Here is a 27,484-nt window from a genome sequence, read left to right on the forward strand (position 1 = left end):
ATCTTTCAGGGTAACTTCGAGAAGATTTGGGCTCTTTCAGCTGGGCTCAGAGCCTGGGGTGCCCCCCGGGGCAGTTCATTTCATTACAAGAAAGGACAATCTTGCACTCTGGCAAATTCACCTTTCTCCAGGGTCTGCCCTGCGCCCCGCAGTTCACACATGCCTTTTTATTTAATCCCCACACTGATCTCATGAGGCTAGAATTATTATTCCTATTTCAGTAGCAAACAGAGGCTCAGAGAGGTTAAGTAACCTGCCCGTTCTCACACAGCACGCAGAGCTGATGTCCAGTCCAGGCCGGCTGGAGTCATGCTGCCTCAATGTTCCTCGAGTGTAGACACACACGTCAGCAGGAGCTGGTCAATGATGTAGGTCCGTTACCAGGGGCGCAGTGCTGATACAGATGGAAGAGTCACTGCAGCGCAGAGCAGAAGTGGTTCCCGTGCACTGGGGCCAGGAAAGGGCTCTAGGAGGAGGTGAGGCTCCAGCTGGCCCTTGAAGGAGGATCAGAGCTTGGCAGGGGTGGGCAGGGGGACTGTACTGGATTTCCAATCCCCTTTTTGTCCTTGGAGCCTCCTCCCCCCATGAGCCTGGGCCCCAGGAGCAGCATTCAGGCCTGTGACATATCCACCTAGGCTGGGCATTTTATAGCAGGCCCCCAAGGCTCCTGCTAGGCCATATTGTTGGGGCAGGAAAGGACCAAAACAGCATTCCGTGGACAAGGGTCTTTGACTGAAACAGGTCCCTGTCTCCCTCCATTCCACTCCTTGGGGGCAGTCACCTTCAACGTTAGGAATTTTCAGCTTTCCTTTCTGCCAACACCCCTGCCCCTGGGTCCTGGATCCAAGGGGGGATACCTAGAGGGGGCTCCCTCTGCAGAGGTGATGATGGATTATTGGGCTGACAGATGGCCCCCCTCCCCCACCCCCACTTCCCAATCTCTTTGCTGCTGTTCTGCTGCTTTTACCAAAAGCAAAGTGCTCGCGATGTAATATGGCATGGAGGTTAAGAGCCAGGCCCTGAGGTCTGGCTGTGTGATTTGAATCGCAGCTCTGCTGGTTGTGCAACCGACACTGAGTTTCTTAACTTCTCTGTGCCTCAGTTTCCTCACCTGTGAAATGGGGTTAGTAATAGTCCCAGTTATTGTGAGTGTTAAATGAGATGGTGAGTGACAAGCACTCAGCGTGATGCCTGGTTCTTAGTATCAGTGGCTGCTGTTTTGGAACAACTACTATGGGTCAGGGGCGGGACACATGACCACGTGCCAGCCCCAACTTGGTCAGACTCTGGAGTGTGGGCTCCATTTGCCCCCCGACTCTGTCTCCTGATGAAAGCATCTATGTCCTTTACTCGCAAATGTTTGAAACACCAGGGAGATGTGACCTGACCTCATCTAAGTGGCAGAACGCGTAGGTGTGGCCAGGTTAGCAGGACATGCTCTGTCTACTGCCAAATGGGGTTCTCCTGGACCACCCAGGCTCTGCTGTGCCCTAAGAAGGGATCATCCTAATTCCAGCCTCCTCCTCTTCCTCCAGAGCCCTCAAACCTCTCTACCTGTGCCAGGTACTTTCCTGCTCCATGGACAGTGACAGGATCCATATGTAAATGTCTGTGCAAATCCCCTGGTGTTAGGTTGCCAGCTCTCCAGGGAGGCAAAGCCACCTCTGGGACCTCCACTTCCCAGCCATGGGAGCCCAGGGCAGGGTGGTCTGCTCCCTGATCTTCCTGCTGCGGGCCCTGGCTGAGCTGGCTGAGAACTCGGAGTTCTACTTGCTTGGGGATTACCTCCTGGGTGGCCTCTTCACCCTCCATGCCAACGTGAAGGGCATTGTCCACCTCAACTACCTGCAGGTGCCCAAGTGCAAGGAGGGAGTCTCCAGTGTGAGGCTGGAAGTGATGGTGGGGGCGGGGTGGGAGCCGAGGCTGGTCCTGTGGTCCTGGGGAGGCCAAGCCAAGCCCAATGGGTCAGAATGCGTCTCCTCATTCATTGCCAAACCCCCATCCTGGATGCACTCCACTGGCTCTCAGGGAGGCCCGGCACAGTCCGTGTTATTAAAATCTATGGCGACTATGTCCTGAAATTTTGAAACCTGGTGTCTCAATGTCACGTCTCTTACTAAAGAGTTATGGGATGTTTGAGCCTAGAGGGGTCTTAGAGACCATCAAAACCAACCCCCTTCCCTCTGGCAGCAGCGGGACTCCCAGTGAGTCCATGCCAAGGCCCGGCTGTTATACCTTTGGGAGGCAGGTTCTCAGACTGGAAGGAAGGTTTGTATTTTCCCAGGGCTGTGGTTGGGTGGGCAGGGGTATTTCCAGGACCAGGGGTGCTTTCCTCTGCACTCCATCCCCTGTGAACCCACTGGGGTGGCAGCATCATTCAGAGATTGAGTGGGCCACCTTCGGGCAGGCATGAAGGCTGGGATACTGGAGCCAGCCTGGGATTATAAAATAGTGATCTTGTGCAGAGAGGGTGAGGCATTCTGAGAAAGAGAGAGAAAGGAAGGAGACTGCAAAGATGATTAAAGCCTGACTATAAGAAATGAACCATTTATAAGATGTTGGAGAAGATTATACGCTGGCTTGAGAATGGTGAGGGTGATGGTACTAAGCATGATGTTGGATATTTTGATGCTTGTGATGATGGTGGAGAGTCTAGTGAAATGATGGTGGTGATAGAAGTGATGGTGATGTTGATAATGTTGGTAGTAGTAATACTGGTGATAAGGAAAATGGAGTACGGTGATGATGGTGGTGGCAGTGGTGATGGTGATGGTGGTGGTGGTGGTGATAGTGAAGGTGGTGGTGGTAGTGATACTGGTGATGGTGGTGGTGGTGGTGATAGTAGTGGTGGTGGTGGTGATTGTGATGGTGACAGTGATGGTGGTGGTGGTGGTGGTGATGGTGATAATAGTGATGGTGGTGGTGGTGGTGATGGTGATGGTGATAGTGATGGTGGTGATGGTGAAGTTGATAGTAGTGATGGTGGTGGTGGTGGTGGTGATGGTGATGGTGATAGTGATGGTGGTGGTGGTGATGGTGATAGTAGTGATAGTGATGGTGGTGGTGGTGGTGGTGGTGGTGATGGTGATGGGGATAGTGATGGTGGTGGTGGTGGTAGTGATGGTGATGGTAGTGGTGGTGGTTATGATGGTAGTGGTATTGATAATGATGGTCACAGACATGGGGTGACTGTGGTGGCAGTGGTGATGATACCCATAATAGGAATAGTAGGTGATGATGGTCACAGTGACGATAGTGATGATGGAGGCTATGGTGGGTAATGGTGGTCACATTGGTGGACATTGATAGAGTGATGACGGAGGTCATAGGGACGGTAGTACTGGTGGCAGTGGTAGTGACTGATGGTGGCCACAGAGATCATAGCGTCAGAGGTGGTCATAGGGACGATGGTGATCTCAGAGCTGTGGGATGGTGAAAATGATGTGGTAAAAATGCCAGAACCCTCTGGAGTGGTTCCTTCTTGGGCGATGCCTTGGCTTTCCTACTGCAGGCAGGAGGAACAGGCTGGCTCTCCCCTCCCCTCCCCTCCCCTCCTCTCCCCTCCCCTCCCCTCCCCTCCCCTCCTCACTCTGGACCCGTTGCCCACTCCACCCTACTGCGGCCTCTCCAGGTACGAGATGAAGGTGCCGGGCTACAACCTCATGCAGGCCACGCGCTTTGTGGTGGAGGAAATCAGCAATGACATCAGCCTGCTGCCCAGTGTGCTGCTGGGCTACGAGATGGTGGACACCTGCCACATGTCCAACAACATCCATCCTGTGCTCTACTTCCTGTCACAGGACGACTATTTCCCACCCATCCAGGAGGATTACAGCCACTACGTACGCCGCGTGGTGGCCATCACCGGCCCTGACAACTCCAAGTCCCCCATGACCGTGGCCCACTTCCTCTCCCTCTCTCTCCTTCCACAGGTGAGGCCCCTGGGCCCTGGGAGAAGGGGCTGGGCAGGAGGGCAGCCGAGTGCTTTTCCTGAGGGCTCACCACCCCCACCCGTCCCGGGGGTGTTGGATCAGGGAGCGGAAGCAAGGTCGGGACATCCACCCCAGCCCTGGCAAGGTAGCCAGCCTATTGGTTCAGAGCTCAGGCTTCGGAGGCAGAAGGACCTCGGTGTGCATCTTGCCTCTGAGTCTTGGCCATTGTGAGACCTTGAGCCAACCTCTTAACTTACCCAAGCCTCAGTTTCCCCATCTCTAAAGTGGGATGGTAAGAGTCCCAGCCTTGGACTGTCTGAAGATGAAAGCGTTCAGTTTAGGTAAGAATTTCTAGTGCACAATAGGTAGTCAGTAATGTTACTGTTGTTACGTAAAGCATCTTGCGCGAGAACAAAAACTCAGGAAGTGCTCAATATTATCCTATATAATTGCCTAGCACAGAATCTGCCTCACAGCAGGTCCTCAAAAAAGTGCTATAGAATTACTACTGCTATGCTAACTCTTTTCACCATCATGGTCAAAAAGGCGTAGTCCAGAACTGGCGTAAAATATCTGCTCGTTAAAGAGCAGCTAGCACAAGCCTCGGCCCACAGTGGGCAGTTACAAATACTGTAAGTTTTGCTGTTGTTTTTATTATATCAAGCACCAAGGATCTGACTCATAGTAGGTGCTCAGTCAGTGTTAATATTCTTATGTGAAGAATCTAGTCCAGGACTGAAGTAATTCTTTCATTCATTTAACAAATATTTATTGAGCACCGACGGTGCCAGGTATTGCTGTAGGTGTTGGGGATGCCGCTGGGGAAATGCACAGAAATTTGCCCTCATAGGGTTTATCTTCCAGTGGGGAGAGACAGACGATCAATGTAAATAAGTATGTGAGATAAGATGATAGGAAGTGAGAAGTGAAATGGATAAAAGGAAAAGTCAAGTCAAGGTTAAGGGAGGTGGGGCGCGTCGGGGGGCAGGCGGAGTGGGTGCGGGGAGGTTGGATGGAGGCTTGAAGGAGGTGAAGGAGGAAGAAGAGCACCAACGACAAGGGGTCAGCAAATGCAGGGGCCGGGAGGTGCCTGGCGTGTTCATGGAACCGGGTGAGCAGAACTGGGGCTAGTGGGAGAGAAGGAGGTGAAATCAGAGCGGGAAGGGCTGGGGTCAGTGATGGCGCCCCTTAGGGACCACCGATGGACTCTGGCTTTTCCTGAGTGGCATTAGGAACTGTTGGAGGGTCTTGAATATGTGACTGGTGTGTATGTGTGAGCAGGACAGCCCTGGAGCCATGCTAAGTGTAGATTGGAGAGGGGCGAGGGGCGAGGATATTGGGGTAACTCGTAGCAGGAATGATGGTGGCTGGACTAGGATGGTGGGGGGGGGTGTAGGCACTGAACGGACACACTGTGAAGGTAGATCCCATGGGGTGTGCTGATGGCTTGAAGGCGGCATGTTTGAGAGAGACGAGCCAGTGAGGAATCTACAGTTCTGGCCTGAGTAACTGGAGGGATGGATTCACCATCAGGGGAGATGGGGAGATTGTGGGCGAAGCAGGTTCAGGGGAGACAGGAGTTCAGTTCTGGCTACGTTAAGTTTGCAATGTCAAGGAGGCAGTTGCAGGTATGAGTCTGAAATTTAGCAGAGAGGTCCAGGGCAGGGCTATTGGGAGTTGTCAGCATGGATATGGTATTTAAAGCCAGGAGCCTGGATGAGACCACCAAGGGAAGGGGAGCAGATGGAGAAGAAGACACAAGGACTGAAGGCTGAGCCCCGGGGTCCTCCAAGGTCAAGAGGTCATAGAGGAGAGGAGAAGAAGCAACCAGTGAAAGGGGAAGAAAACCGAGACTGTGCCATCCCAGAGGCTGCGGAAGGAAATGTGACTAATCTGAGGATGATGATGGTGAGGAGGAAAGCTTTATGCTCAGGGGCACACAGTAGGCACTCAGTAAATGTTACTAGATCATGAGAATGATAATGATGGAAATCACCTAGCCTAGGGCTTGGCACACACTAGGTGGTCAACAGTGTTGCTAAAGGGTGAGGTGGGGCTGACGTCGATGAGAAGCATCTTGCCCAGGGCCTGGCATGTGGTGGGTACTCACGAAAGGCTACCATGCTGATGACCATCGTGAGATGGTGTACATCACTTAGCCCAGGGCATGGCACACAGTAGGTGCTTGGTAAGTGTTACTACAAGGATAATCATGATGATGTTAACGTAAAGCACCTAGCCTAGGGCCAGGCCCATGATAGATTCCTGTGAAATATTATTTCAGTAATGACCATGGTGATGATGGAGCAAACCACCTGGTTCAGGGTCCAACACATAGTAGGTTCTCATTCATTGTCATTACTGTGATGTCCATGATGATGGTGGAGTAAACCACTTAGCCCTGGGCGTGGCTGGCGCTGTGTGCTCCTCAAATGCCATAAGGATGATGGTGGTGGGTGGAACCCCCTTGGGGGCGGGGGCCCTGTGAGGCCCTCGCTAATACCTGCTGGACCCTCCCCTCCGGCGGATCACCTACGGTGCCATCAATGACCAGCTGCGTTTCCCAGCGGTGCTGCGCACGGTGCCAGGTGTGCACCACCAAATGGAGGCCATGGTGCAGCTGATGCTGCACTTCCGCTGGAACGGGATCCTCGTGTTGCCAAGCAGCGATGACTATGGCCGCGGCAACAGCCAGCTGCTCAGCGAGCGCCTGGCCCACCATGACATCGGCATCGCCTTCCAGGAGACGCTGCCCATGCCGCAGCCCGACCAGACGATGACGCAGCAGGAGCCTGAGCGCCTGGAGGCCATCGTGGGCAAGCTGCAGCAGAGCGTGGCGTGTGCTGTGGCCGTGTTCTCGCCAGACCTGGCCCTGTTCGACTTCTTCCGCGAGGTTCTGCGCCAGAACTTCACGGGCGCAGTGTGGATCGCCTCCGAATCCTGGGCCATCGACCCGGTCCTGCACCACCTCACCCAGCTGCAGCGCACAGGCACCTTCCTGGGCATCACCACCCAGAGCGTGCCCATCCCGGGCTTCAGCGAGTTCCACGTGCGCCGCTCCCAGGTCAGCCGGCCCGCGCTCAACAGGAGCAGCCTGGGGGCCGCCTGCAACCAGGAGTGTGACACCTGTATGAACACCACTGAGTCCTTCAACTCCATCCTCACGCTCTCCGGCGAATGCGTGGTCTACAGCGTGTACTCCGCCGTCTACGCCGTGGCTCACGCACCGCAGAACCTCCTGGGCTGCAACCAGACCGGCTGCCACAAGGAGGTGGTCTACCCTTGGCAGGTGAGGTCTGGCCTGTGGAAAGCCAGGGCCCCAAGGAGCAGGTGCAGAGTCCGTGGTTGCCATGGAGACTGCAGAGCTGCCCACTGCTCTGCTCTATCCTCGCCTTCCCTTGGTGGGTTCTGGGCAAATGGGTGGGAGGGGCCATGGATCACGCCCTGCCTCCAGACACATAGGAGCCCTTCGTGGTGACAAAACAAAATTCCTTAAAAAAAAAAAAATTAACTTAATCATCACCATCCATGATAGTCTGTCCTTGGAGATTTGGGTGAAATTCCCTAGAAGGAAGCCCCGCAGGCCGGAGCCCCAGGTCTCCCCGCAGCCTCTCCAGGGTGGAGGCCCTGGGGATGAGCTTGCGTATTCCCATCAGCTCTCAGGTTCATCGTCCCAGTTCGGCATCACCTTGATTCAGGCCTGGAATTTAAAGCTGCGTTTTCCTGGTTTATGCACAGGCACACACACACCCTACCTTGGGCCTACGGAAGGTGTAGAAGGTTTTACTGAGGATCTAGAGGAGCAGAGGAGATATACACCAGAGACGTATGCTTTCTACTCGTCATGAGACATCTCTGCTTAAACAGTTCACTGACTTTTTCATAGTTTGGAACCAGCTGCCTGCTCTATTGCTCAGTCACCCCCCACCCCCGTCTTTATCCTCCCCTGATACCCCTCAGGCATCTCTGATACAGCCCATCCGTTAGGAGGCAGGTGGTGATGATCTGAGCAGAGCTTTGGAATCAGGCAGCCTGGGTTCAAGTCCCAGTTCTGCCACCACTAGCTGTGCAACTTTGGGCAAGCTATTTAATATCTCTGAGCCTCAGTTTTCTCATTTATTAAACACAAGGAGTAATATGTATGCTGCTGAGTTATTATGAGGATTAATAATAATGTATGTACATTACCTGGTGCAGAGTAGAAGCTGAGTGTCTCCTCCTCTGTTTCTGACACCAGTGTCTGGCCTTAGGAGACAGGGTGGGGCTTGGGGGTAGAGCCACTGCTGGGGTTGGGGGTGGGGCTAGGTGAGGAAGGGGAAGCAAGGCTCAGACCCAAAAGGGGAGCCCGGAGAGACCCAGGCCCATGGCAATAATAGGCCCTGCCTACTCAGGAGAATTACAGGGACATGCTTTCTGGCCCCATGTATTGGACCCCTGGAATTCAGGCTGCTCAGCCCAGCTTGGCCAGGTCGCCGCAGGGGTGTGACATGGACACTAGTGCTGGCTCCCCAGGGGCCGTTGCCATCCTGATCCTCTTCCTCAGGCTGACCACCGGGATGGAGCCTCCCCACTCTCAGCTCCCAGGACCATTGCTCTCAGACCCAGCAACCCGTGCATATGCGAAAGAGACTTCAGCCAGGTCCTCACTCTCCCGGCAGGGCAGGGAGAAGGCTAGAGATCAAATCCCTGGGCTATCTGTCAGTTCCTGAGGTGAGGTGAGCTCTGGGCCCCCAAGATGTAGTCCAATAGTCTCTCTCATTTATGGAGGAAAGACCTAGGAGCCAGCTTGATTTGATAACTAAGCAGGAAGCCGTTTTGGGATCAGCCCAGAGAGGTTCAGTGACTTGCCCAAAGTCACACAGCAAATTTAGGACAGAGCTAGGACTGGAATTCAGGCCGAAGGATGTCCTAGCATGTTCTAGTTCATACCAGCTTCTGCATAGTGAGAATGATGGGGGATGGGGTGGGGAGAGACTGAAAAAAGAGTTGGCTCCAAAGTGTGGGGCAGCAGGCAGGACCCAGGGGGCAGGGGAGACACCAGTAGGTGGGAGAGACAGTGGACTCTGGACCCCCCGTATTGGATCCCAGAGGGATGGCCGAAGTGACTTCCAGGGAAAAGGAATAATATTGACATCTCAGTAGGAGGTGAGAGCTGACTATTTTCCAAGCACTGTTCTGAGCCCCTAACGGAGATTCACTCATTTATTGCTTCAGAGCCCAGAAGGTCAGGCCATTTTGGCCCCCACTTTGCAGAAGAGGAATCTGGGGTTTATAGAGGTTAAGTGCCAAGTCCAAGGCCTCACAGCAGGTGGTAGATCTGATGCCTAAACCCAGGTGCATCTGACTCTAAAGCTAGAGCTCTCAGCCACTGCCTCCAAACTGCCACATTTTTCAAAGTTTTGGAAATCAAGGCCCGTGAGCTGGTAGCATTTCTCCCAGGTCTGGCCCAACCTCTGATGCCAGCTCCACTTCCCTTCCCTCCGGCTCCTTTAGCTACTTCCGGAGATCTGGAAGGTCAACTTCACCCTCCTGGGCCACCAAATCTTCTTCAATGAGCAAGGGGACCTGTCCCTGAACCTGGAGGTCATCCAGTGGCAATGGCACCTGAGCCAGAACCCTTTCCAGAGCATCGCCTCCTACCAACCGTCGAAGCGGCAGCTGAAGGACATTTGTGACATCTCCTGGCACACCCCTAACAGCACGGTCAGCTCTCAGGAGGGGGTGGGGGAGGGGGCTGGAGGCCAGGCCCCAGAGCTCATGCTGGGGTGGCAAGGACCCTTTTACCTGGGATTCGTTCTCGACAGCTGGTGGTGTCTCTGTTTGTGGGTGTACTGTCTGGGGTCCCAGCCTTTCTCCTCTGACGGAGAACTGTACAAGTTCAGGGTTTTCTGGCTTCTCAGGACCGAGGGGCTCAGGACATGTGTGTGTTAAAGACTTCAACTCTCATGCCAACCCTGGGAAATAGATGCTACTCTTCTCCCTATCTTATGCGTTAGAAAACTGAAGGCACAGAGTGGTTGCATGACCTGCCTAAGGGCACACAGCTTGTCCGTGTCTCTCTATACAGCATTCAGGCTACACCCTATCAAGGAATACTCACATTTTGGGGGATGATAGCTCTGCTTTCCACCGTGTCTGACATCTGTCAGTCTAAAGCTCCTTTGTTTTACCCTCTTTCTATAAAAAGCTGTCAGAATGCTGCTGGGGAGGGGAGGATAGAGACCCAGCCCTGTGGGGTGACAGAGGGAATCTAAAAACTTTTCAGTCTTCAGCACTCTCCCCACCCCCACTTGACCCCTGTTCCAGAGGCATTTGGTGCTGCTAGTTTCTGAGCTTCTTGGGGATTTTTATGGAGTACATTGTGTTGGTGTCTTTATTAGTTTGCTAGGGCTGCCATCACAAAGGACCACAAACTGGGGGGCTTAACCAACAGAAACATATTGTCTCATAGTTCTGGAGGCCAGAAGTCCAAGATCAAGGTGTTGGAGGGTTGATTCCTCCTGAGAGTTGTGAATGAGACTGTCCCAGGTCTTTCTTTTGGCTCCTGGTGATTTGCTGGTCCCTGTTAGCTTTCCTTGGCTCCTGCTGCATCACCTGATCTCTGCCTTCATTTTCACATGGTGTTCTCCCCGTGGGTGTGTCTGTCTCCAAATCTCCCCCTTTTATAAAGACATCAGTCATATTGGAGTCGGGACCCACCCTCCTCCAGTGTGACTTCATCTTAACCAATTACATCTGCAGTGATCCTATTTACCAATAAGATCACATTTTTAGGTCCTGGGGTCATAGGAATTTTGAAGGGACACAAGTCAACAAATAAGTGTCTTAGCCTGGCTTTCCCCCAGAAAGCAGAGCCTGAGACAAGGGCTGATGTGCAGATGGTTTATCCCAGGATATGATCTGGGGGAACAGGAGTAGGAGGCTGGGGAGTATTTAACAGGGAAAGAGGGAAAGGGAATGTTCTCAAGCTGGATGCTGCTGTGAGCAATGGGATCTCAGTCTTACCTGAACCTTCTCAGGAGTCACTTTCGAACGGTCCCCAAGGGTGGGAAGAGGATGGCACTGATCCGTTGGCTCCATATCTCTCAGGGGTCAAGGGTCGTGCCAGGGGGTATGAATTCCCTGGCATTTCCAGGTCGCGCTCGTGTGATGCCCAGCAGCTCTCTGTGGGCGTCTCACCCTGCAGCCCCTGGGCAGAGAGCGGCCAGTTTGGTCTCTGCACGAGGGGAGTCGAGTGAACCCAGCCACGGGTCCTGCTGCTGCCCTGGGCCCCGGGTGGACCTGATTCATCCCTCTCTTTCTGCCACTGTCCATTCTGGATTCCCTCACCCTCAGCCATTGGCTGCTCTAGGTCATTGGCATGTGGGGTGATCCAGACATTCATCCCCAAGGTGTCAGAGGCTGTTGTCACCTTGTCCTTGCTGGCTTGTGGTCCGATGGCTGTCTAGTAGCAGTCATCACTGGGCTAGAAGCACCAAGTGCCGCCTTGGGGAATCGCCTGGATCGCAGTCTTACTCCTTCCTACCCCTAGCAGCACCCCTAGCCCCTCCCGCTAATCCAAGTCATTTACCTCTCCTTTCTTGGCTTTCTCGTTCGCTGGCATGAGACCCCCTAAATGACCAGGTGGTAACCATAGAGCCCTATTGTGTCTGCTGGTGGGAGTATTCCCCCTTTGGAGACCATACTTTATTCTAGCAGAATCCAAGGTTCTGGAGATGAGAAGCCCCGATTCTACAATGGGCCTCTGCAAAGAATGGTGAGGGTGGCCAATCCTTTTTCCACCCTGTGGTTGCTGAACCCACGTCTTCCAGAATGATCAAGTTCCATGTGGATTCTGTCATGACAGGCAGTAGCAGCGTACACAACTCTGCAACAAGGTAGTGAATGTGATTTGAGATCTTTCTTTTTTAATGTGGGCATTGACAGCTAGATACTTCCCTTTAAGTACTGCTTTCATTGTATTTCAGAAGTTTTGTTACTTAAAAAAATTATCTTTAATTATGGTAAAAAAACCCCCACAAATGTTACCATCTTAAATGATTTTTCCCAATGTTTTAATTGTGGTAAAATACACATAACTTAGGCTTTACCGTCTTAACCATTTTTAAGTTGACCGTTCAGTAACATTAAGTACATTTATACTGTTGTACAACCATCACTGCCATCCATCTCTAGAATACTTTCATCTGGCAAAATTGAAATGCTATGCCCATTAAACAGTAACTCCTCCTTCATTCCTCTCCTCCAGCCCCTAGAAACCACCATTCTACTTTCTATCTCTGAATTTGACCGCACTAGATACCTCATATAAGTGGAATCATACAGTATTTGTCTTTTTTATTACTGGTTTATTTCACTTAGCATAAGGTCCTCAAGGTTCATCCATGTTATAACATGCATCATAATTTCCTTCCTTTTTAAGGCTGAATAATATTCCATTTTATGGATATATAATATTTTGCTCATCCATTCATCCATAAATGGACACTTGGGTTGCTTCCATATTTTAGCTATTGTGAAATTAATACTGTTATGAATAAGAGTATACAAATATCTCTTCAAGACTGCTTTCATTTCTTTTGAGTATATACCCAGAAATGTAATTGCTAGATTATAGGTTAATTCTATTGTTAATTTTTTGAGGAACTACCATGTTTTCCACAGTGGCTGTACCATTTTACATTTCCAGCAGTGCACAAAAGCTCACTGTTCCAATTCCTCTACATCCTCACCAACACTTGTTATTTTCTGTCTTTTTGATAGCAGCCATCCTAATGGGTGTGAAGTGGTCTCTCATTGTGGTTTAGATTCTCACTTTCCAAATGATTACTGATATTGGGTATCTTGTCATGTGTTTATTATCCATTTGTATATCTTCTTTGAAGAAATGTTTGTTCAAGTCTATTTTTTTCATTTTTGAATCAGGTTGGTTTTTTGGTTGTTGTTGAGTTTTAGGAGTTCTCTATATTCTGTGTATTAATCCCTTGTATATCTTATTTGCAAATATTTTCTCCCACTCTATAGGTTGCCTATTTACTTGGTTGATAGTATCTTTTGATGCATAAATTTAAAATTTTTCATTAAGTCCAATTTGACCATTTTTTTCTTTTGTTGCCTGTGCCTTTGGTGTCATCTCCAAGAAACCATTGTCAAAGTCAGTGTCGTGAAACTTTTGCCCTGTGTTTTCTTCTAAGAGTTTTTATAGTTTTAGATCTTCCATTTAGGTCATGGATCTATTTTCAGTTAATTTTTATATATGGTGTTAAGTACAGGCCACCTCATTCTCTTGCCTGTGGGTATCCGGTTTTCCCAGCATCATTGGCTTAAAAAACTATCTTTTCCCCATTGAATGGCCTAGAAACCCTTGTCAAAATCATTTGACCATATATGTGAGGTTTTATTTTTGGACTTTATTTTATTCCATTTGTCTGTGTGTCTCTTTAGTCTGGTACCATGCTATTTGATTACTGCCACTTTGTAGAAAGTTTTCAAATCAGGAAATGTGATTCCTCCAGCTTTGTTCTTTTTCAAGATTGTTTTGGCTATTCAGGGTCCCTTGAGATTCCAGATGAATTTCAGGATGGGTTTTTGTATTTCTGCAAAAAAACCTCATTGGAATTTTGATAAGAACTACATTAAATCTGTAGATTGCTTTGGGTAGTATTGACATCGTAACAATATTAAGTCTGCCAATCCGTAAACATGGGATGTCTTTCCATTTATGTATGTTTTCTTCAATTTCTTTTAGAAATGTTTTGTAGTGTTCATTGTACAAGTCTTTCCCTCCTTGGTTAATTCCTAAGTATTTTATTCTTTTTGATGCTATTGTAAATAGAATTATTTTCTTAATTTCCTTTTTGAATTATTCATTGTTAGTGTGTAGAAAACAACTGATTTTTGTGTGTTGATTTTGTATCTTGATACTTTGAAGAGTTCACTTATTGGTCCTAACAATTTTTTTGCAGAATCTTTAGGATATTTTACATATAAAATTATATCATCTGTGAGCAGATAATTTTATTGATTACTTTCCAATTTAGATGACTTTTTTTTTTCTTGCCTAATTGCTCTAGCTAGGACCTCCAGTACTGTGTTAATAGAAGGGGTGAAACTGCACATCTTTGCCTTGTTCCTGATCTTAGAAGAAAAGCTTTCAGTCCTTCTCCATTGAATATGATATTCACTGTTGGCTTTTCACATAGGGTTTTTATTATGTTGAGGTAGTTTTCCTTTACTTCTTGTTTGTTGAGTTTTTTTTATCATGAAAGAGTCAAATACTTTTCCTTCATCAATTGAGATGATCATGTGTTTTATTACATTTATTTATTTATTTATTTTTGATTGAAGTATACTTGATGTACAATATTATATAAGTTACAGGGGCACAATATAGTGATTCACAACTTTTAAAGGTTATACTCCATTTATAGTTATTATAAAATATTGGCTATATTCCCTATGTTGTACAATGTTTCCTTGTAGCTTATTTTATACATAGTAGTTTGTACCTCGTAATCCCCTACCCCTGTATTGACCCTCTTCTCTTCCCCTTTCCCCATTGGTAACCACTAGTTTGTTCTCTATATCTGTGAGTCTGTTTCTTTTTTGTTATGTTCACTAGTTTGTTGTATTTTTTAGATTTCACATATAAGTGATACTATACAGTATTTGTCTTTGTCTGACTTATTTCACTAGCATAATACCATCCAAGTCCATCAATGTTGTTGCAAACGGCAAAATTTCCTTCTTTCTTATGACTGAGGAACATGTGTTTTTTTCCCCTTCATTTTGTTAATGTGGTGTATTACATTGATTGATTTTTATATGTTGAACTATCTTTGTATTACAGGAATAAATCCCACATGATCATGGTGTATAATCCTTTTAATATGCTGCTGAATTCAGTTTGCTAGTATTTTGTTGAGAATTTTTGCATCAATATCCATAAGGGATATTGGTTTGTAGTTTTCTTTTCTTGAGCCTTTTTGACTGGCTTTGTTATCAGATTGATGCTGGCCTCATAAAATGAGTTAAGGAGAGTTCCTTCCTCTTTAGTTTTTGGTAGAATTCACCAGTGAAGTCATCAGATCCAGGACTTTTCTTTGTGGGGAGATTTTTTGATTACTGATTCAATCTCCTTACTAGTTATAGGTCTATTCAGATTTTCTATTTCTTCATGATTTAGTATTAGTAGATTTTGTGTTTCTAGGAATTTGTTTCATCTAGTTTATCCAATTTGTTGGTGTATAATTGCTCATAGTACTCTCTTATAATTGTTTTTATTTCTGTAGAATCAGTAGGAATGTCCTCACTTTCATTTCTGATTTTAGTAATTTGAATCCTCTCTTTTTTTCTTAGCCATTTTAGCTAGAGGTTTGTCAATTTTGCTGATCTTTTCAAAGAAACAACTTTTGGCTTAATTGATTTTCTCTAATATTTTTCTACTTTCTAATTTGTTTCACTCTGCTTTAATCTTTATTATTTCCTTCCTTCTGCTAGTTTTGGGTTTAGTTTGATCTTCTTTTTCTAGTTCCTTAAGCTGTAAAGTTACGTTGTTGATTTGAGATCTTTCTTATTTTCCAATGTAAGTGTTTGTAGCTTTAAATTCCCCCCTTAGCACTGCTTTGCTGTATCCCATGTTTTGGTACATTGTGTTTTCATTTTCATTCATCTTTAAGTATTTTATAATCCCACTTGTGAGTTCTTTGATTCGTTGGTTGTGTAAGAGCATTGTTTAATTTTTACAAATTTGTAAATTTTCCAGTTTTCATTCTGTTATTGATTTTTAACTTCATCCTATTGTGGTCAGAGAAGATACTTTGTGTGATATCTATCTTTCAAAATTTATTCAGACTTAATTCATGGTTTAACATAAGGTCTGTCCTTATCTGGAAAATGTCCCATGTGCACTTGAGAAGATGTATATTCTGTTGTTGTTGGGTAGAGTGTCCTATGTATATCTGTTAAATCCAGTTGGTTTATTGTGTTGTTCAAGTCCTCTATTTCCTTACTTATTTTCTGTCTGGTTATTCTATCCATTATCGAGAGTGAGGCATGGAAGTCTTCAATTATTACTGGGGAATATTATGTGTTGAATTGTCTTTTCTTCCTTTAATTCTGATGGTCTTTGCTCCATGTGGCTCTCTTGTTAGGTGCATATCTGTTTATAATATATCTTCTTGATCTATTGACCCTTTTATTGTTATAAAGCTCCTTCTTTTTCCCTAGTAAACATTTTTGTTGGCATTCCCCCCACCACCCCCCGCCCAGCTTCTTTTGAGACATTATCTTTGTTTTTTTACATTTTGAATATTGTATACCTAAGAGTAATTTTTTAAAAGTATTTATCCCACTTGGTGTTCTCTGAACTTCCTGGATCTGTGATTTGGTATCTGTCATTAATAATTATAAAATTCTCAGCCTATATTCCTTCAAATATTTCTTCTGTTCCTTTCTTTCTTCTCCTTTGGGTATTCTCATTATATGTATGTTACATATTTTGCAATTGTTCTATAGCTCTTAGATATTCTGTTCTCTTTTTTTCACTTTTTTTTTCTCTTTGCTTTTCACTTTGGGATGTTTCTATAGAGATATCTTCAAGCTCACTGGCTTTTTCCTCAGCTGTGTCCATCAAAGCCCATCAAAGGCATTCTTTATTTCTGTTACCATAGGTTTTAAAAAAATGTGTTGCATTTCCTTTTGGTTCTTTCTTTCAGTTTCCATTTCTTTGCTTACATTACCCATCTTTTCTTGAATGTTGTTCACTTTTTCAGTTACAGCTCTTAGCATATTAATCATAGTTATTTTAAATTTCCTGTCTGATAATTGCAAAATCTCTACCATATATGAGTCTCATTCTGATGCTTGTTTTGTCTCTTCAGACTTCCTTTTTGTCCTTTAACATGCCTTGTAATTTTTTGTTGAAAGCCAGACATGATGTATTTGTTAAAGGAACTGAGGTAAATAAATTTTAGCATAAGGTTTTATGTTTATTTGGGTAGGAGTGAGGCTATGTTTACTCTTTGCCATAGCTGTGGTGTCAGAGGCTAAAATTTCCTCTAATGTCTCCCTTTTTGGGTCTTCCCTGCTGGCTTTGGGTTTCCCTAGGGACTCCTTCTTAAACAGAATTTGAGCCTTGCAGTTCTTTTGGTTGTAATCCCCTGTTATTATACAGGAGCCTGAATGATGTGGTGGTAAGATGTGGGAGGAGGGGAAGAATTCTGGAATCATCTATGGCCAGGTTTTATTCTTTTGGTAAGCCTGTGCCCTGGGCTGTGCCCTCCACAAGTGCCTCTCAGCTCTCCCCACCTTCGGTGAGACAGGAAGGCTAGAGGGGGGGCTGCAGTTGGGTACTTCCTTTCCCCTATGTCAATTCAGCTGTGGTAAAATAGTTTCCCTTGAGGGCAGGCCTTTGTTAAGGAGAACAGAATGCTCTGGGTGTATTTCAGAATGGTTGCTTTTTCCTCTCCCCTTGCTGGAGAGCAGTCTTTACCCTGAGAAGCTGGTGGGGCTCCTGAGGTTAAGGATGCACCCCTAGAGGTCTCTCTCAAGCTAGTCTGAGCTCAGTCCCAGCAACTGGTCATTTGCTGTCTAGCTGCTCCTACCAGTTTCTGCCTCCAGCAGCATTTCCTGCTCCTGCTAAGCTGTGACTCTTTGTGTGCACCTGTCTCCCCAGTTTTGGGATCTGTGGTTTGCCCCATGACCCCAATTCTCTGATGGACCTAAGAAGGGTTGTTGATTTTTAGCTTGTTCAGCCTTTTTCTTGTTGTGAGGATGGAGGTGATGACTTCCAAGCTCCTTACATGCCAGACCAGAAACCAGAAGTTCCCCATTCTCTCCTGAATCTACACCAACAAGGCTTTCCACCACATCCATCACTCTTCTGAAACTGCTTTTGTGAAGGTCACTGATGTCTGGATATTGCCAATCCAACCATCATCATCGTAGTCAACCTGTAAACAGATGTGACACAGCTGATTACGTTCTCTCTTTGGAAACAATATCTTTACTCGAATTCTGGGCCAGTCTCTCTCTTGGTTCCCCTACAGCTATGACTACTCCTTCTAAGTCTCCTTTCCTGGTCCCTCCTTATCCCCTTGACCCTTAAACCCTGGAGGGTACGAGAGTTCAGCCAATGGACTTATTCTCTTCTCTGTCTACATGGTTGGAAATATGATCTATAGGTTTATAACTTCCAATTTTATATCTTCAGACTGGACTTCTCCCCTCAACTTTAAGTCAAATATTCACCTACTTACGCAAAGTTGCTCCCCCAAAGTCTTCCCATTCCAGTAAAAGGTAACACCATCTTTCTGTTGTTTGACCAAAAGCATTGAGTCATCCTTGACTCCTTTCTTTCTCATCCAACCCAGCAGTAAATCTTGTCCAGCCTACTTTCAAAACACATCCAGAATCTGACCACTTCTCACCTCTTCCACGGCTCTCTCTTTAGTCAGAACCACCACCATTTCTCAGCTGGGCTATTACAATGACACCCTGCCTGGCCTCCTGTTGTGCCATTACCCCTCATGATCTATATTCAGACAGGGCAGTCCTGTTAAAACGAAGGTCAGATCCTGTCACTCCTCTGCTTGGGATCCTCCAGTAGCTTCTCATTTCATTCAGAGTAAAAGCCAAAGTATTTTGACTCCAACTCTTTGAACAGATCCGCTGTTCTTCCTCTTGCTCATTCTGCTTGAGCCACGCTGACCTTGCTGCTCCTCGACTTTGCCAAGTCTCCCAACCTCAGGACCTTTGCACATGCTGTCCCTTCGGCCTGAACAGATATCTTCATGACCTGCTCCCTCCCAGCCTTTACATCTTTGCTCCAATGTCACCTGCTGGATGAGGCCTTCCTTCCCCTCACCCAATGTGAAAGTGAAATCAGCTCCTCCATCATTTTCCATATCCCTTGCATGGCTTTATTTTCCTTCACACTATATATCACCATCTGTTGTATCACAAATTTATATGTGTGTTGTCTCTCTTCCCCATGAAAATATTCATTTCATAAGAACAGAGACTTTGCCTCATTTGGTTCACAGCTATATTTCCAGTGCCCGGCATCGGTATGTACTCAATACCTTTTTGAATGAATGAATGTGTGAATATCAGGTTGAGACTCCATGGGTAAGAGGTAGGATTAATTTGGTTACTTAGGGGCTCAGAGTTAGTGAAGAGATGAACTTGGAGGAGGGGGAGAATACATGGCAAGGGAGTGGTAGGGTGTAGGTCTGGATAAGGCGTGTGTGTGCGTGTGTGCGTGTGTGTTGGTGTGCATATGCCTGCACATGTGTGGCCCCACAGGAGGCAGAAAAGACCACAGAGGGAAGGCTGGCAGGGGATCAGACTTAACTTGGCTGATGGAGAGGCTCTTCCATGAGGTTTCAGGGAGAGAACAAGACATCCAGAAACATCATCTGATGCATGTGCAAGAGAGACTAGAGGGGTGGAACAGGAAAGCAGGTGATCCCTGAGAGGCCAGAAGAGAAGGGCTCTGAGGTCGAGTGGTCCTACCATGGCTCCTCGTGTCTGGGCCCTTGGTCCTTTATCTGTGTTCTCGTGCAACGCTCTCCTCATCTGTTGTCAGAATGATTTTTATACAACCTGAATCTAATCAGGCTGCTCCCCACTCAAGAGCCATGGCTGCTTCCCACCGCCCCTACATTTTTAGTGTCATAGTTCAGTCTTCCACCCTCTCCCACCCTCTCCCCATGCAGCCTGACTTCAGCCAGGCTCAGATACACCCTCTTCCCAAGAATGCCATCCCCATCCTCTCCTCCACCTCATTGCTCTTACTGTTTCCTCTACTTGTAATTCATTCATTCATTTAATAAACAATCATTGGAGGCCTCCTCTTTGCTGGGCACTCTTCTAGTTTCTAGAAATATAGCAGGGACTTCCCCGGTGGCACAATAGTTAAGAATCTGCCTGCCAGTGCAAGGGACATGGGTTCGATCCCTGGTCTGGGAAGATCCCACAGGCTGTGGAGCAACTACTACTACTACAACTACTACTACTACTACATGTGCCACAACTACTGAGCCCACATGCCGCAACTACTGAAGCCCGCACGCTTAGAGCCCGTGCTCCGCGACAAGAGAAGCCACAGCAATAAGAAGCCTGTGCACCGCAATGAAGAGTAGCCCCCGTTCGCCACAACTAGAGAAAGCCCGCGTGCAGCAACGAAGACCCAACGCAGCCAAAAATAAATAAATAAATAAATAAATTTATTTTTAATAAAAGAAAAAAGAAATATAGCAGTAAAAGCAATAGACATGGCCACTGGCTACCTGCTCTTGCTCACCTGAAAACCCCTGCCCCTCCATAAAAGATGTGTTAATTAGGACTCTCGGTGGTAAGTGACAGAAAGCAATATAAGCAAAAAGTTAGTTTATTGCCTCACATCATTGAAAATTCCAGGAGTTGACCTGAAGGTGAAGCTTCAGGCAAGGCTGGATCCAGGGTCTCCCTCTCTCCATCTCCCAGATCCTTCCTCAGGCATGTTCTCCCCCCGGAAACCAGCGGGCTGCTAGCAGCTCCAGAGTCATATCCTATTCACTCAGCAACCTCAGAAAGTCTCCGTCTCAACAGCTGGGTGCTGTTACCCGAAGAAGGTGGATTAGGTCTTTGCTGGGCGAAACTAAGAAGGTGCCTACAGAGGTCCAGTTCTAATGGCAATCCCAGCACCCCTCCCCCTCCCAGACAGAGGCCAGTTCCCCTCCCCTGAGCATCCTGCTGGGGATGAGTTAGAGAGGGTAAGGGAGCCCCCAGAGAGTGGGAGAGAGGACTCAGGGTCTTTTGCTCTCCTCCCTCCAGATCCCTGTGTCTATGTGTTCCAAGGACTGCCAGCCTGGGCAAAAGAAGAAGCCAGCTGGCATCCACCCCTGCTGCTTCGAGTGTATTGACTGCCTCTCTGGCACCTTCCTCAACCAAGCTACAGGTGTGATTCATGGGCCCACATGCTTGCCTTGCCACTGCCCTGCCCTGGGAGGGGGGTGGTCTCCAGGGCCCTTCGCCTTTGGCAGGGTCTCTAGGGTCTCCCCCATGGTACATAAGTGTCCAAAGGCCAAGGATTATGTCTTTCCCACCAGAGGGTGAGGTCTTGGGAGGGAGGAATTATAGTTATTAGACTCTGAGTCAAGGAGACCTCGGTTCAAATCCTGCCTCTATAACTTCCTGGCTTTGTGACTTTACCTGGCTGGGCCTCAGTTTCCTCATCTGTGAAATGGGGTTGCTGTGAGGAGTTGATGAGCCAGGGGGTGTAAGGGACTCAGTGAGCGTTGGTCGCCCTTAGCTCTCTCTCTCTCTCTTTCTCCTGCCGGGGCCTGGCCCAATGCAGGCCCAGAGGATGTAGATGCTGAGAAGGCAGGTTCGGCTGATGGGAGCTGCTGTGGGGTCTTGCAGGTGAATTCGACTGCCAGCCCTGCCCAAGTTACGAGTGGTCCCACAGGAAAGATACCTCCTGCTTCAAGTGGCAGCTGGCCTTCCTTGAATGGCATGCGGCACCCACCATCACTGTGGTCGTGCTGGCTGCCCTGGGCTTCCTCAGCACCCTGGCCATCTTGATAATCTTCTGGAGGCAGTTTCAGACGCCCATGGTTCGCTAGGCTGGGGGGCCCGTGTGCTTCCTGTTGCGGACGCCGCAGCTGATGGCATACATGGTGGTCCCTGTGTATGTAGGGCTGCCCATGGTCTCCACGTGCCTCTGCCTCCAGGCCTTCTTCACGCTCTGCTTCACCGTCTGCATCTCCTGCATCACCGTGAGCTCTTTCCAGATCATCTGCATCTTCAAGATGGCCAGACGCCTCCCACGCGCCTACGGCTTCTGGTCCGCTACCATGGGCCCTACGTCTTTGTGGCATTCATCACGGTGCTCAAGACGGTCATCGTGGGGAGCAGCATACTGGCCGTGACCACCAACCCCACTGCCCGCACTGACCCCGATGACCCCAAGATCACGACCCTGTCCTGCAACCCCAGCTACCACCGGGGGCTGCTGATCAACACCAGCCTGGACCTGCTCGTCTCCGTGCTGGGCTTCGGCTTCACCTACATAGGCAAGGAGCTGCCCACCAACTACTACGAGGCCAAGTTCATCACCTTCTGCATGACCTTCTACTTCACCTCCTCTGTCTTCCTCTGCGCCTTCATGTCTGTCTACGAGGGGGCGCTGGTCACCATCCTGGACCTCTTGGTCACTGTGCTCCACCTCCTGGGCATCACCCTGGGCTACTTCGGTCCCAAGTGCTACATGATTCTCTTCTACCTGGAGTGCAACACGCCAGCCTACTTCAACAGCATGATTCAGGGCTACACCATGGGGAGGGACTAGCACTCCTATCATCTGCCCATTGGGATGAGGGCCTCAGCGTTGGGAGATGGAGGCCGGGGGCTTGCTTGTTCAACTCCAGATGGATGCGAGGAAGCCACCCCCAACGATTACCACCATGCCCTGGTATCTGATTTGGCGCTCCTCCGAGGTTCTCTGCGTCCTGGCCATTTTTACCCACCTAGAGATGGATGCCTAGAAACATTTGCCCTTCGTTCCTTTCCCTCGAGCTGTTTAGCTTGCCAGGCAATGCCACCCCGTTCTAGAAAAACAACCCAGTGTGACCTATTGGTCTCCAAGGACGGAGTCCAGTTTGGCAGCCTACAGCCGCCATCTGGTGGTCACTGTGGGTACCTGCAGGTTCACGGTGAAGGGACGCCTGCTGGAGGGCTGGGCTGGGGTTGGAGGATGTGAGCTCAAATAATGCTGCCCTGCCTCATTCACTAGCTGCCCGTGTGTCCGCGTCTCATCCCCGAGATTCCCCCAGAGCACGAATCCCCGGCTTCTCTGTTGTCTCTGAGTACGGCTGAGCCCATAAATGCTCGGGAATAAACCTCGCTTGGGTGAAACGAATGAGATTCCTTCTTGTTTTCCGGAGGTCCCCTAAGAAGATGTGGACTCGGTGACCTCGGTTTCAATCCCAGCATTGCCACTTCCGAGCTGTGTACCTTGGGCCAATTATTTACTGCCCCTGAGCCTACACTTCCCGGTCCCTAAAATGGGAACATTGAAGGATCAGAGATAAGGGGTGCAAAGTGCGTATATTAGGTACTCAGTAAATGCCAACCGTTGCAAATCCACACGTCCCTGGAACCATCGGGGGCAAAATAAGGCTGTGCTTCCTTTTTACACCCTGATGTCCGTGGCATATCTTCTAGTCCATGGCACTAGCCTCTGCTGGAAACTGGCCCCGAGCCAGTAAATTCTGGGTGTGGTTATGGGGATGCTTGAGCCTCTCACGTGCTCCAGAGCCACTGTGTACCATGGCACTGCCAAGCCTGGGAGAGGCTGCTCTGCTGGGTGTGGCCGTGTGCATGTCCACCACCCCCGATGGTGGCCTCCAGCTGCAGGAGGGGCCCTGCCTTCCCTGTTCAGGGGCCAGACCTGGCCTCTGACAGCTCACCAGGGAGCCAGAACTTCCATACTGAGGCCTCCAAACTGCTGCCTGCCCAGAGAGGTTGAGTGACCGGCTCAGATGCACCCAGCTCCAAGTTGGGAGAGGGAGTGTCAGAGCCTCCGTGCACTCAGGCAGAGAGATGGGGGCCCTGAGGAAGCCATAACTGCGGTGACATGGTGGCCTTCTCAGAAATCCCCTGGGAGTGACTGAGAGCTTGGCCAGCGCCAACCCCGGCAGGAACAACTTCCCTAAGCTTATTTGCCGCTGGGAGGGCAGGACTGACTCCTCCTTGTCCTGAATTTACCTCTTTCATGCTTCAAGGTGGTGGGTGGCAGGATCTTGGCTTGAACCATCTGGGATTTGGGACCACGGCCTTCATATTTTGGGCCACTTCTCCGTGGACGGTCCCTGTTTCTCTTCCCTAAGCCTCTTTCTGGAGCCTGGCATAGAGCAGGTGCTCCATGGATACTGATGAACCGCTAAATCACTGTCGGCTTCCTCCACCATCCCCTCCACCACCCCTTCCCCAAACCATCGCATCATTCATTCAGTTCATCCTTCGTGGCCTTGGGTACTGGAAGGACGCAACAAATATTTGTATTTACAGTTGATGAGGACAACAGCTAACATTTATTGCCCTCCCTAAGAACTGTACTGTAATTTTATCCATTTATTCCTCACCAAACTCTATGAGTTGGGTGCTGTTAGGGTCCTTATCTTACAGATGGGGTAAAAAAGAGACTCAAAAGGGTTATGAAACGACCTCAGCCCCACACAGCTCACCCCCGGAACCACAGCCCTCTGTGGAGTGAGACCCAGACAGCCCTGCCTGGAAAGCTGGTGCAGGGGAATAGCAATCATGGTTGCGTGGAGGGGATGCAGTGTCCCCACCAGGGCACTGTGGTGTGCTGGGGGGCTTCAGATTTTAGAGAGATGGCTGGTGGATGCAGTGACCAGGGAAGACTTTGGGGGAAGCTGGCATTTGAAAAGAGCCTTGAAGGACAGAGAAGTTTGGGAAGGCAGGAAGTATGAGTGTTGGGGGAGGAGCGGGGGTGGGGGAGGGGCGGGGTGGGTGGGACAGGCAGCAGAGCAAAGGCAGAGTGGAGGGAGGCCCGCAGGAGCAGGCGGCTGAGGGTGGCTGGGTTGTAGAGCCCAGCGTGGAAGGATAGCTGGGGCTACATGTGGGGGACCCTGACCTAGGGATCTGGACCTTGTCTTCCCTGGTGGCCACTGTCGGCGTCCCCTGCACAGGCTGGCTTGCCCTGCTCCTGGGGTTGCCTGAGGTGCTGTCCCTGGATGTCGCTGACCTCTGTGACCAGCCTCCTCTCTGGCTCCATCCTCTTCCCACAGTCTTGGGTGTTGGCCTGGTGGGCTGGAGACTTGCTGGGACAAGACCCCAAGGACGGACTATTGGTGTGACCATCCCTTTTCTGTCCCCTCTGCTTGCCTCGCAGGGGAGCCCGGAGCCTCGGCTGAGACCCCATCCAGCCCTGAGTTTCTGGGGAACAGCTCTGTGCAGTCTGTTCCTGGATGTGCCTGTGTTCCGTCCCCCTCGCCCTTGGGACCAGCTTGTCAGAGGCTCAGGGAGTTTTAAGCTCTTAATTCTCTTTTCTTGCAAGCTTCTGATGCCTTGGTTTAAACATTTTTTTTTAAGAGATAATGACCTCATTTTCCTGGTTCTGCCTCACAGACCACCATTAGAGAGAGAATCCTGGAATCCCACTGACCTCAGAGACATCTGCTCCGCACCGCCTTCTATAGCCACCCCGAGCTGAGAGCTTAATCCCTTCTTGTTCCCCTCCAGTGATGGGAGGCTCACTGAGGACCACGCCAGTTACTATGTTGATAAAATTCTTCTTAGATTGAATCAAAACCTAACTCTCCGGGATTTGGAAACATCTGTGGCCACTAGTTTTATTTTGGGGGACCACAAATTAAATCTCATTCCCCTTTCTCATGAAGGTCTTTTATATGTAATAACAAAAAGCATATTGCCTTTGAAGGAGCACCTACTGTGTGCCATGTGCTTCATACACATTATCTCTAATCCCCAGTATGACCCTGCCTGATGGGTACCTGTGACCCTCGGTGGCCACGTGCTGATACCTCCCAGCATCCCCTTCCTCCCTCCCTCCCTGGCAGCCCCTGGTCTCCCAAGGGAGATCTATGTGGTTATAGGGAAGCTGCCTCCCGTGTCCTGGCTCCAGGGGATGGAGCAGGTGACCCAGGCCAAGCCAATCCACACACACCCTTCCTTTGGCTGCAGTGATTGGCTCAGGGGTGGGCACATGACCTGGGTTGGTCCAATCAGAGCGACTTTCAGGATGCTTGCTGGGATAGCTTCTTTCTGAGGAACCAGCAAGGCTGTTGACCCAGGAGCTGGGGGCAGCTCTTGCAGGACCACAAGGCAAGTCAGCCTTAGAGGCAAAGTGGAAGGATGGAAAAACTGGGTCCTTGGAAACCTTTGAGATGATGGATCTTGCGGGCAGGCAGCCCCACCTCTGAAATCTCCCATTTCACGAGTCCATTAATGTCCACTATTGCTCAAGACAGTTTGAGTTGGATTTTCTGCCCCTTGCAACCCAATGCGTCCTTACCCTAGGGAAGAGGAAACTGAAGCTCAGAGATGCTGATTAACTTGCCCAGGGTCACCAGCTCGTAAGTGAGGGAGCTAGGATTTGGGTTCAAGGGGTAATTGGGGTGGGGTTCAGCTATTGTGCTCTCCTCGGATCATTTCTTTTTTGGTCTAAAGGTTCTCAGTTGCTCTTAGGACCTGATTGTGACCACTGACCCGGACCTCTCCTTTGGTCCTCTCCTTACTCTCTGACCCGTAACCATCTCTCCTAGAGGACCCCACCAGCTTTCCTCTCCAAGGCCCCTGTCATCCTTCCCAAATCCACACTCTGGCCAGCTGATTGACGTCCCCTTATTCCAATCACAGTCACAGGTCTTCCCTGCTCAGAAACCTTCTGCGGCTCCCCAGTGCCTACACGATCCTGCTCCAACCCCTCCGTGTGCCAATCAGATCCTTCAAAATCTGGACCCTGCTTGCCTCTCCAGCTTCATCTCCAGCAGCCCCCCAGCTAGTCCCCAGACACACTGCCTGGTTTCACACCTTTACTCAGGCCCTTCTGTCTTTTCCCCAGTGGACTTACATTTGTCCCCTACGGCCCAGTTCATATGCCTCCTCCCCTGGGAAGACTTCCCTGCCTTAGGCAGGGGGCTTCCTTCGTGCTCCCATACCTGCTTGAGCTTAACCTCTGTTGGTCCAGCACTTGTGACAGGGCTGCTGCCTTTCTGGTCTGCGACCACCTGCGGGGGAGGGCAGGAACTGTTCTCTGTGCAGCCTTTTTCTCCCCTGTGGTCTCATCTCCAATGCTTTCGTTGCTCAAGGCATTGCTGGCTGAGCAGTGAGATGCCCGGGGCCTTACGCAGGGCTGGAGTGGACCTGGTGGGAGCTGGCTGTGATCTGGGGCTGGGCCAGGAGAAAGGTGCTGCTTTCCCCGGTGGCAGGGGCTGCGGGGGGAATGGAGAGGGTGACAGAGGGCAGCCAGCAAGCTGGAACTGAGCCTCCCAGGCAAGCACAAATCTCTAGTGCTGCCTAGTCTCCAACAGTTTACTTATCTCAGGTATACGTTATATAACTCTTAACTTGGAAAGAGAAAATCCCAAAGACTAAATTGCATTGTTTTAAGAAAGAAAAAGCAAATATCTGTTCCAGTTGCACCAGTTAACAGTTTTACTTGGGAAATTTCATAGAAATAGTAGCATATCTTTTTCTAAATCTCACTTTTTGAAGAAAAAAAAAATGACAGCATCTCCATCACTCAGACCAGAACCCTCTGCATCATCCTGACTTCTCTTTATCTCTCATCCTACATCCTATCTGTCAGCAAAACTGTTGGCTCTACCTTCAAAATATATCCTGGTTTAAACCTACGTTCCAGCAACAGCCTCCTAATGGCTTCTGCCCTCGTCCCCATAGTGCCCAAAATGGTTCTCTAAAAACCTAAGTCAGTTCATCGCCTTCCTCTGCTCAGTACCCCATGGCTCCCCGGCACCCTCAGAGGAAGAGCCAGAGTCCTTATGTGGGCGTGTGTCAGA

At 49.1% G+C, this 27,484-nt stretch overlaps 1 protein-coding gene across 1 annotated transcript; it reads left to right on the forward strand.

Moving 5' to 3' along the window:
* Positions 1-809: 809 nt before the first annotated feature.
* Positions 810-24,135, forward strand: TAS1R2 (taste 1 receptor member 2). The gene is given in 8 exon segments (XM_082457617.1): positions 810-2,064; positions 3,588-3,932; positions 6,460-7,221; positions 9,426-9,635; positions 20,751-20,874; positions 21,339-21,538; positions 21,542-21,761; positions 21,764-24,135. Coding segments are annotated over 8 exon segments (2,742 nt in total). The 5' UTR covers positions 810-1,686; the 3' UTR covers positions 22,267-24,135.
* Positions 24,136-27,484: the final 3,349 nt, after the last annotated feature.

Source organism: Balaenoptera physalus, assembly GCF_965194825.1.
Source record: "Balaenoptera physalus genome assembly, chromosome: 1".
In the NCBI taxonomy this organism is placed as follows: domain Eukaryota; kingdom Metazoa; phylum Chordata; class Mammalia; order Artiodactyla; family Balaenopteridae; genus Balaenoptera; species Balaenoptera physalus.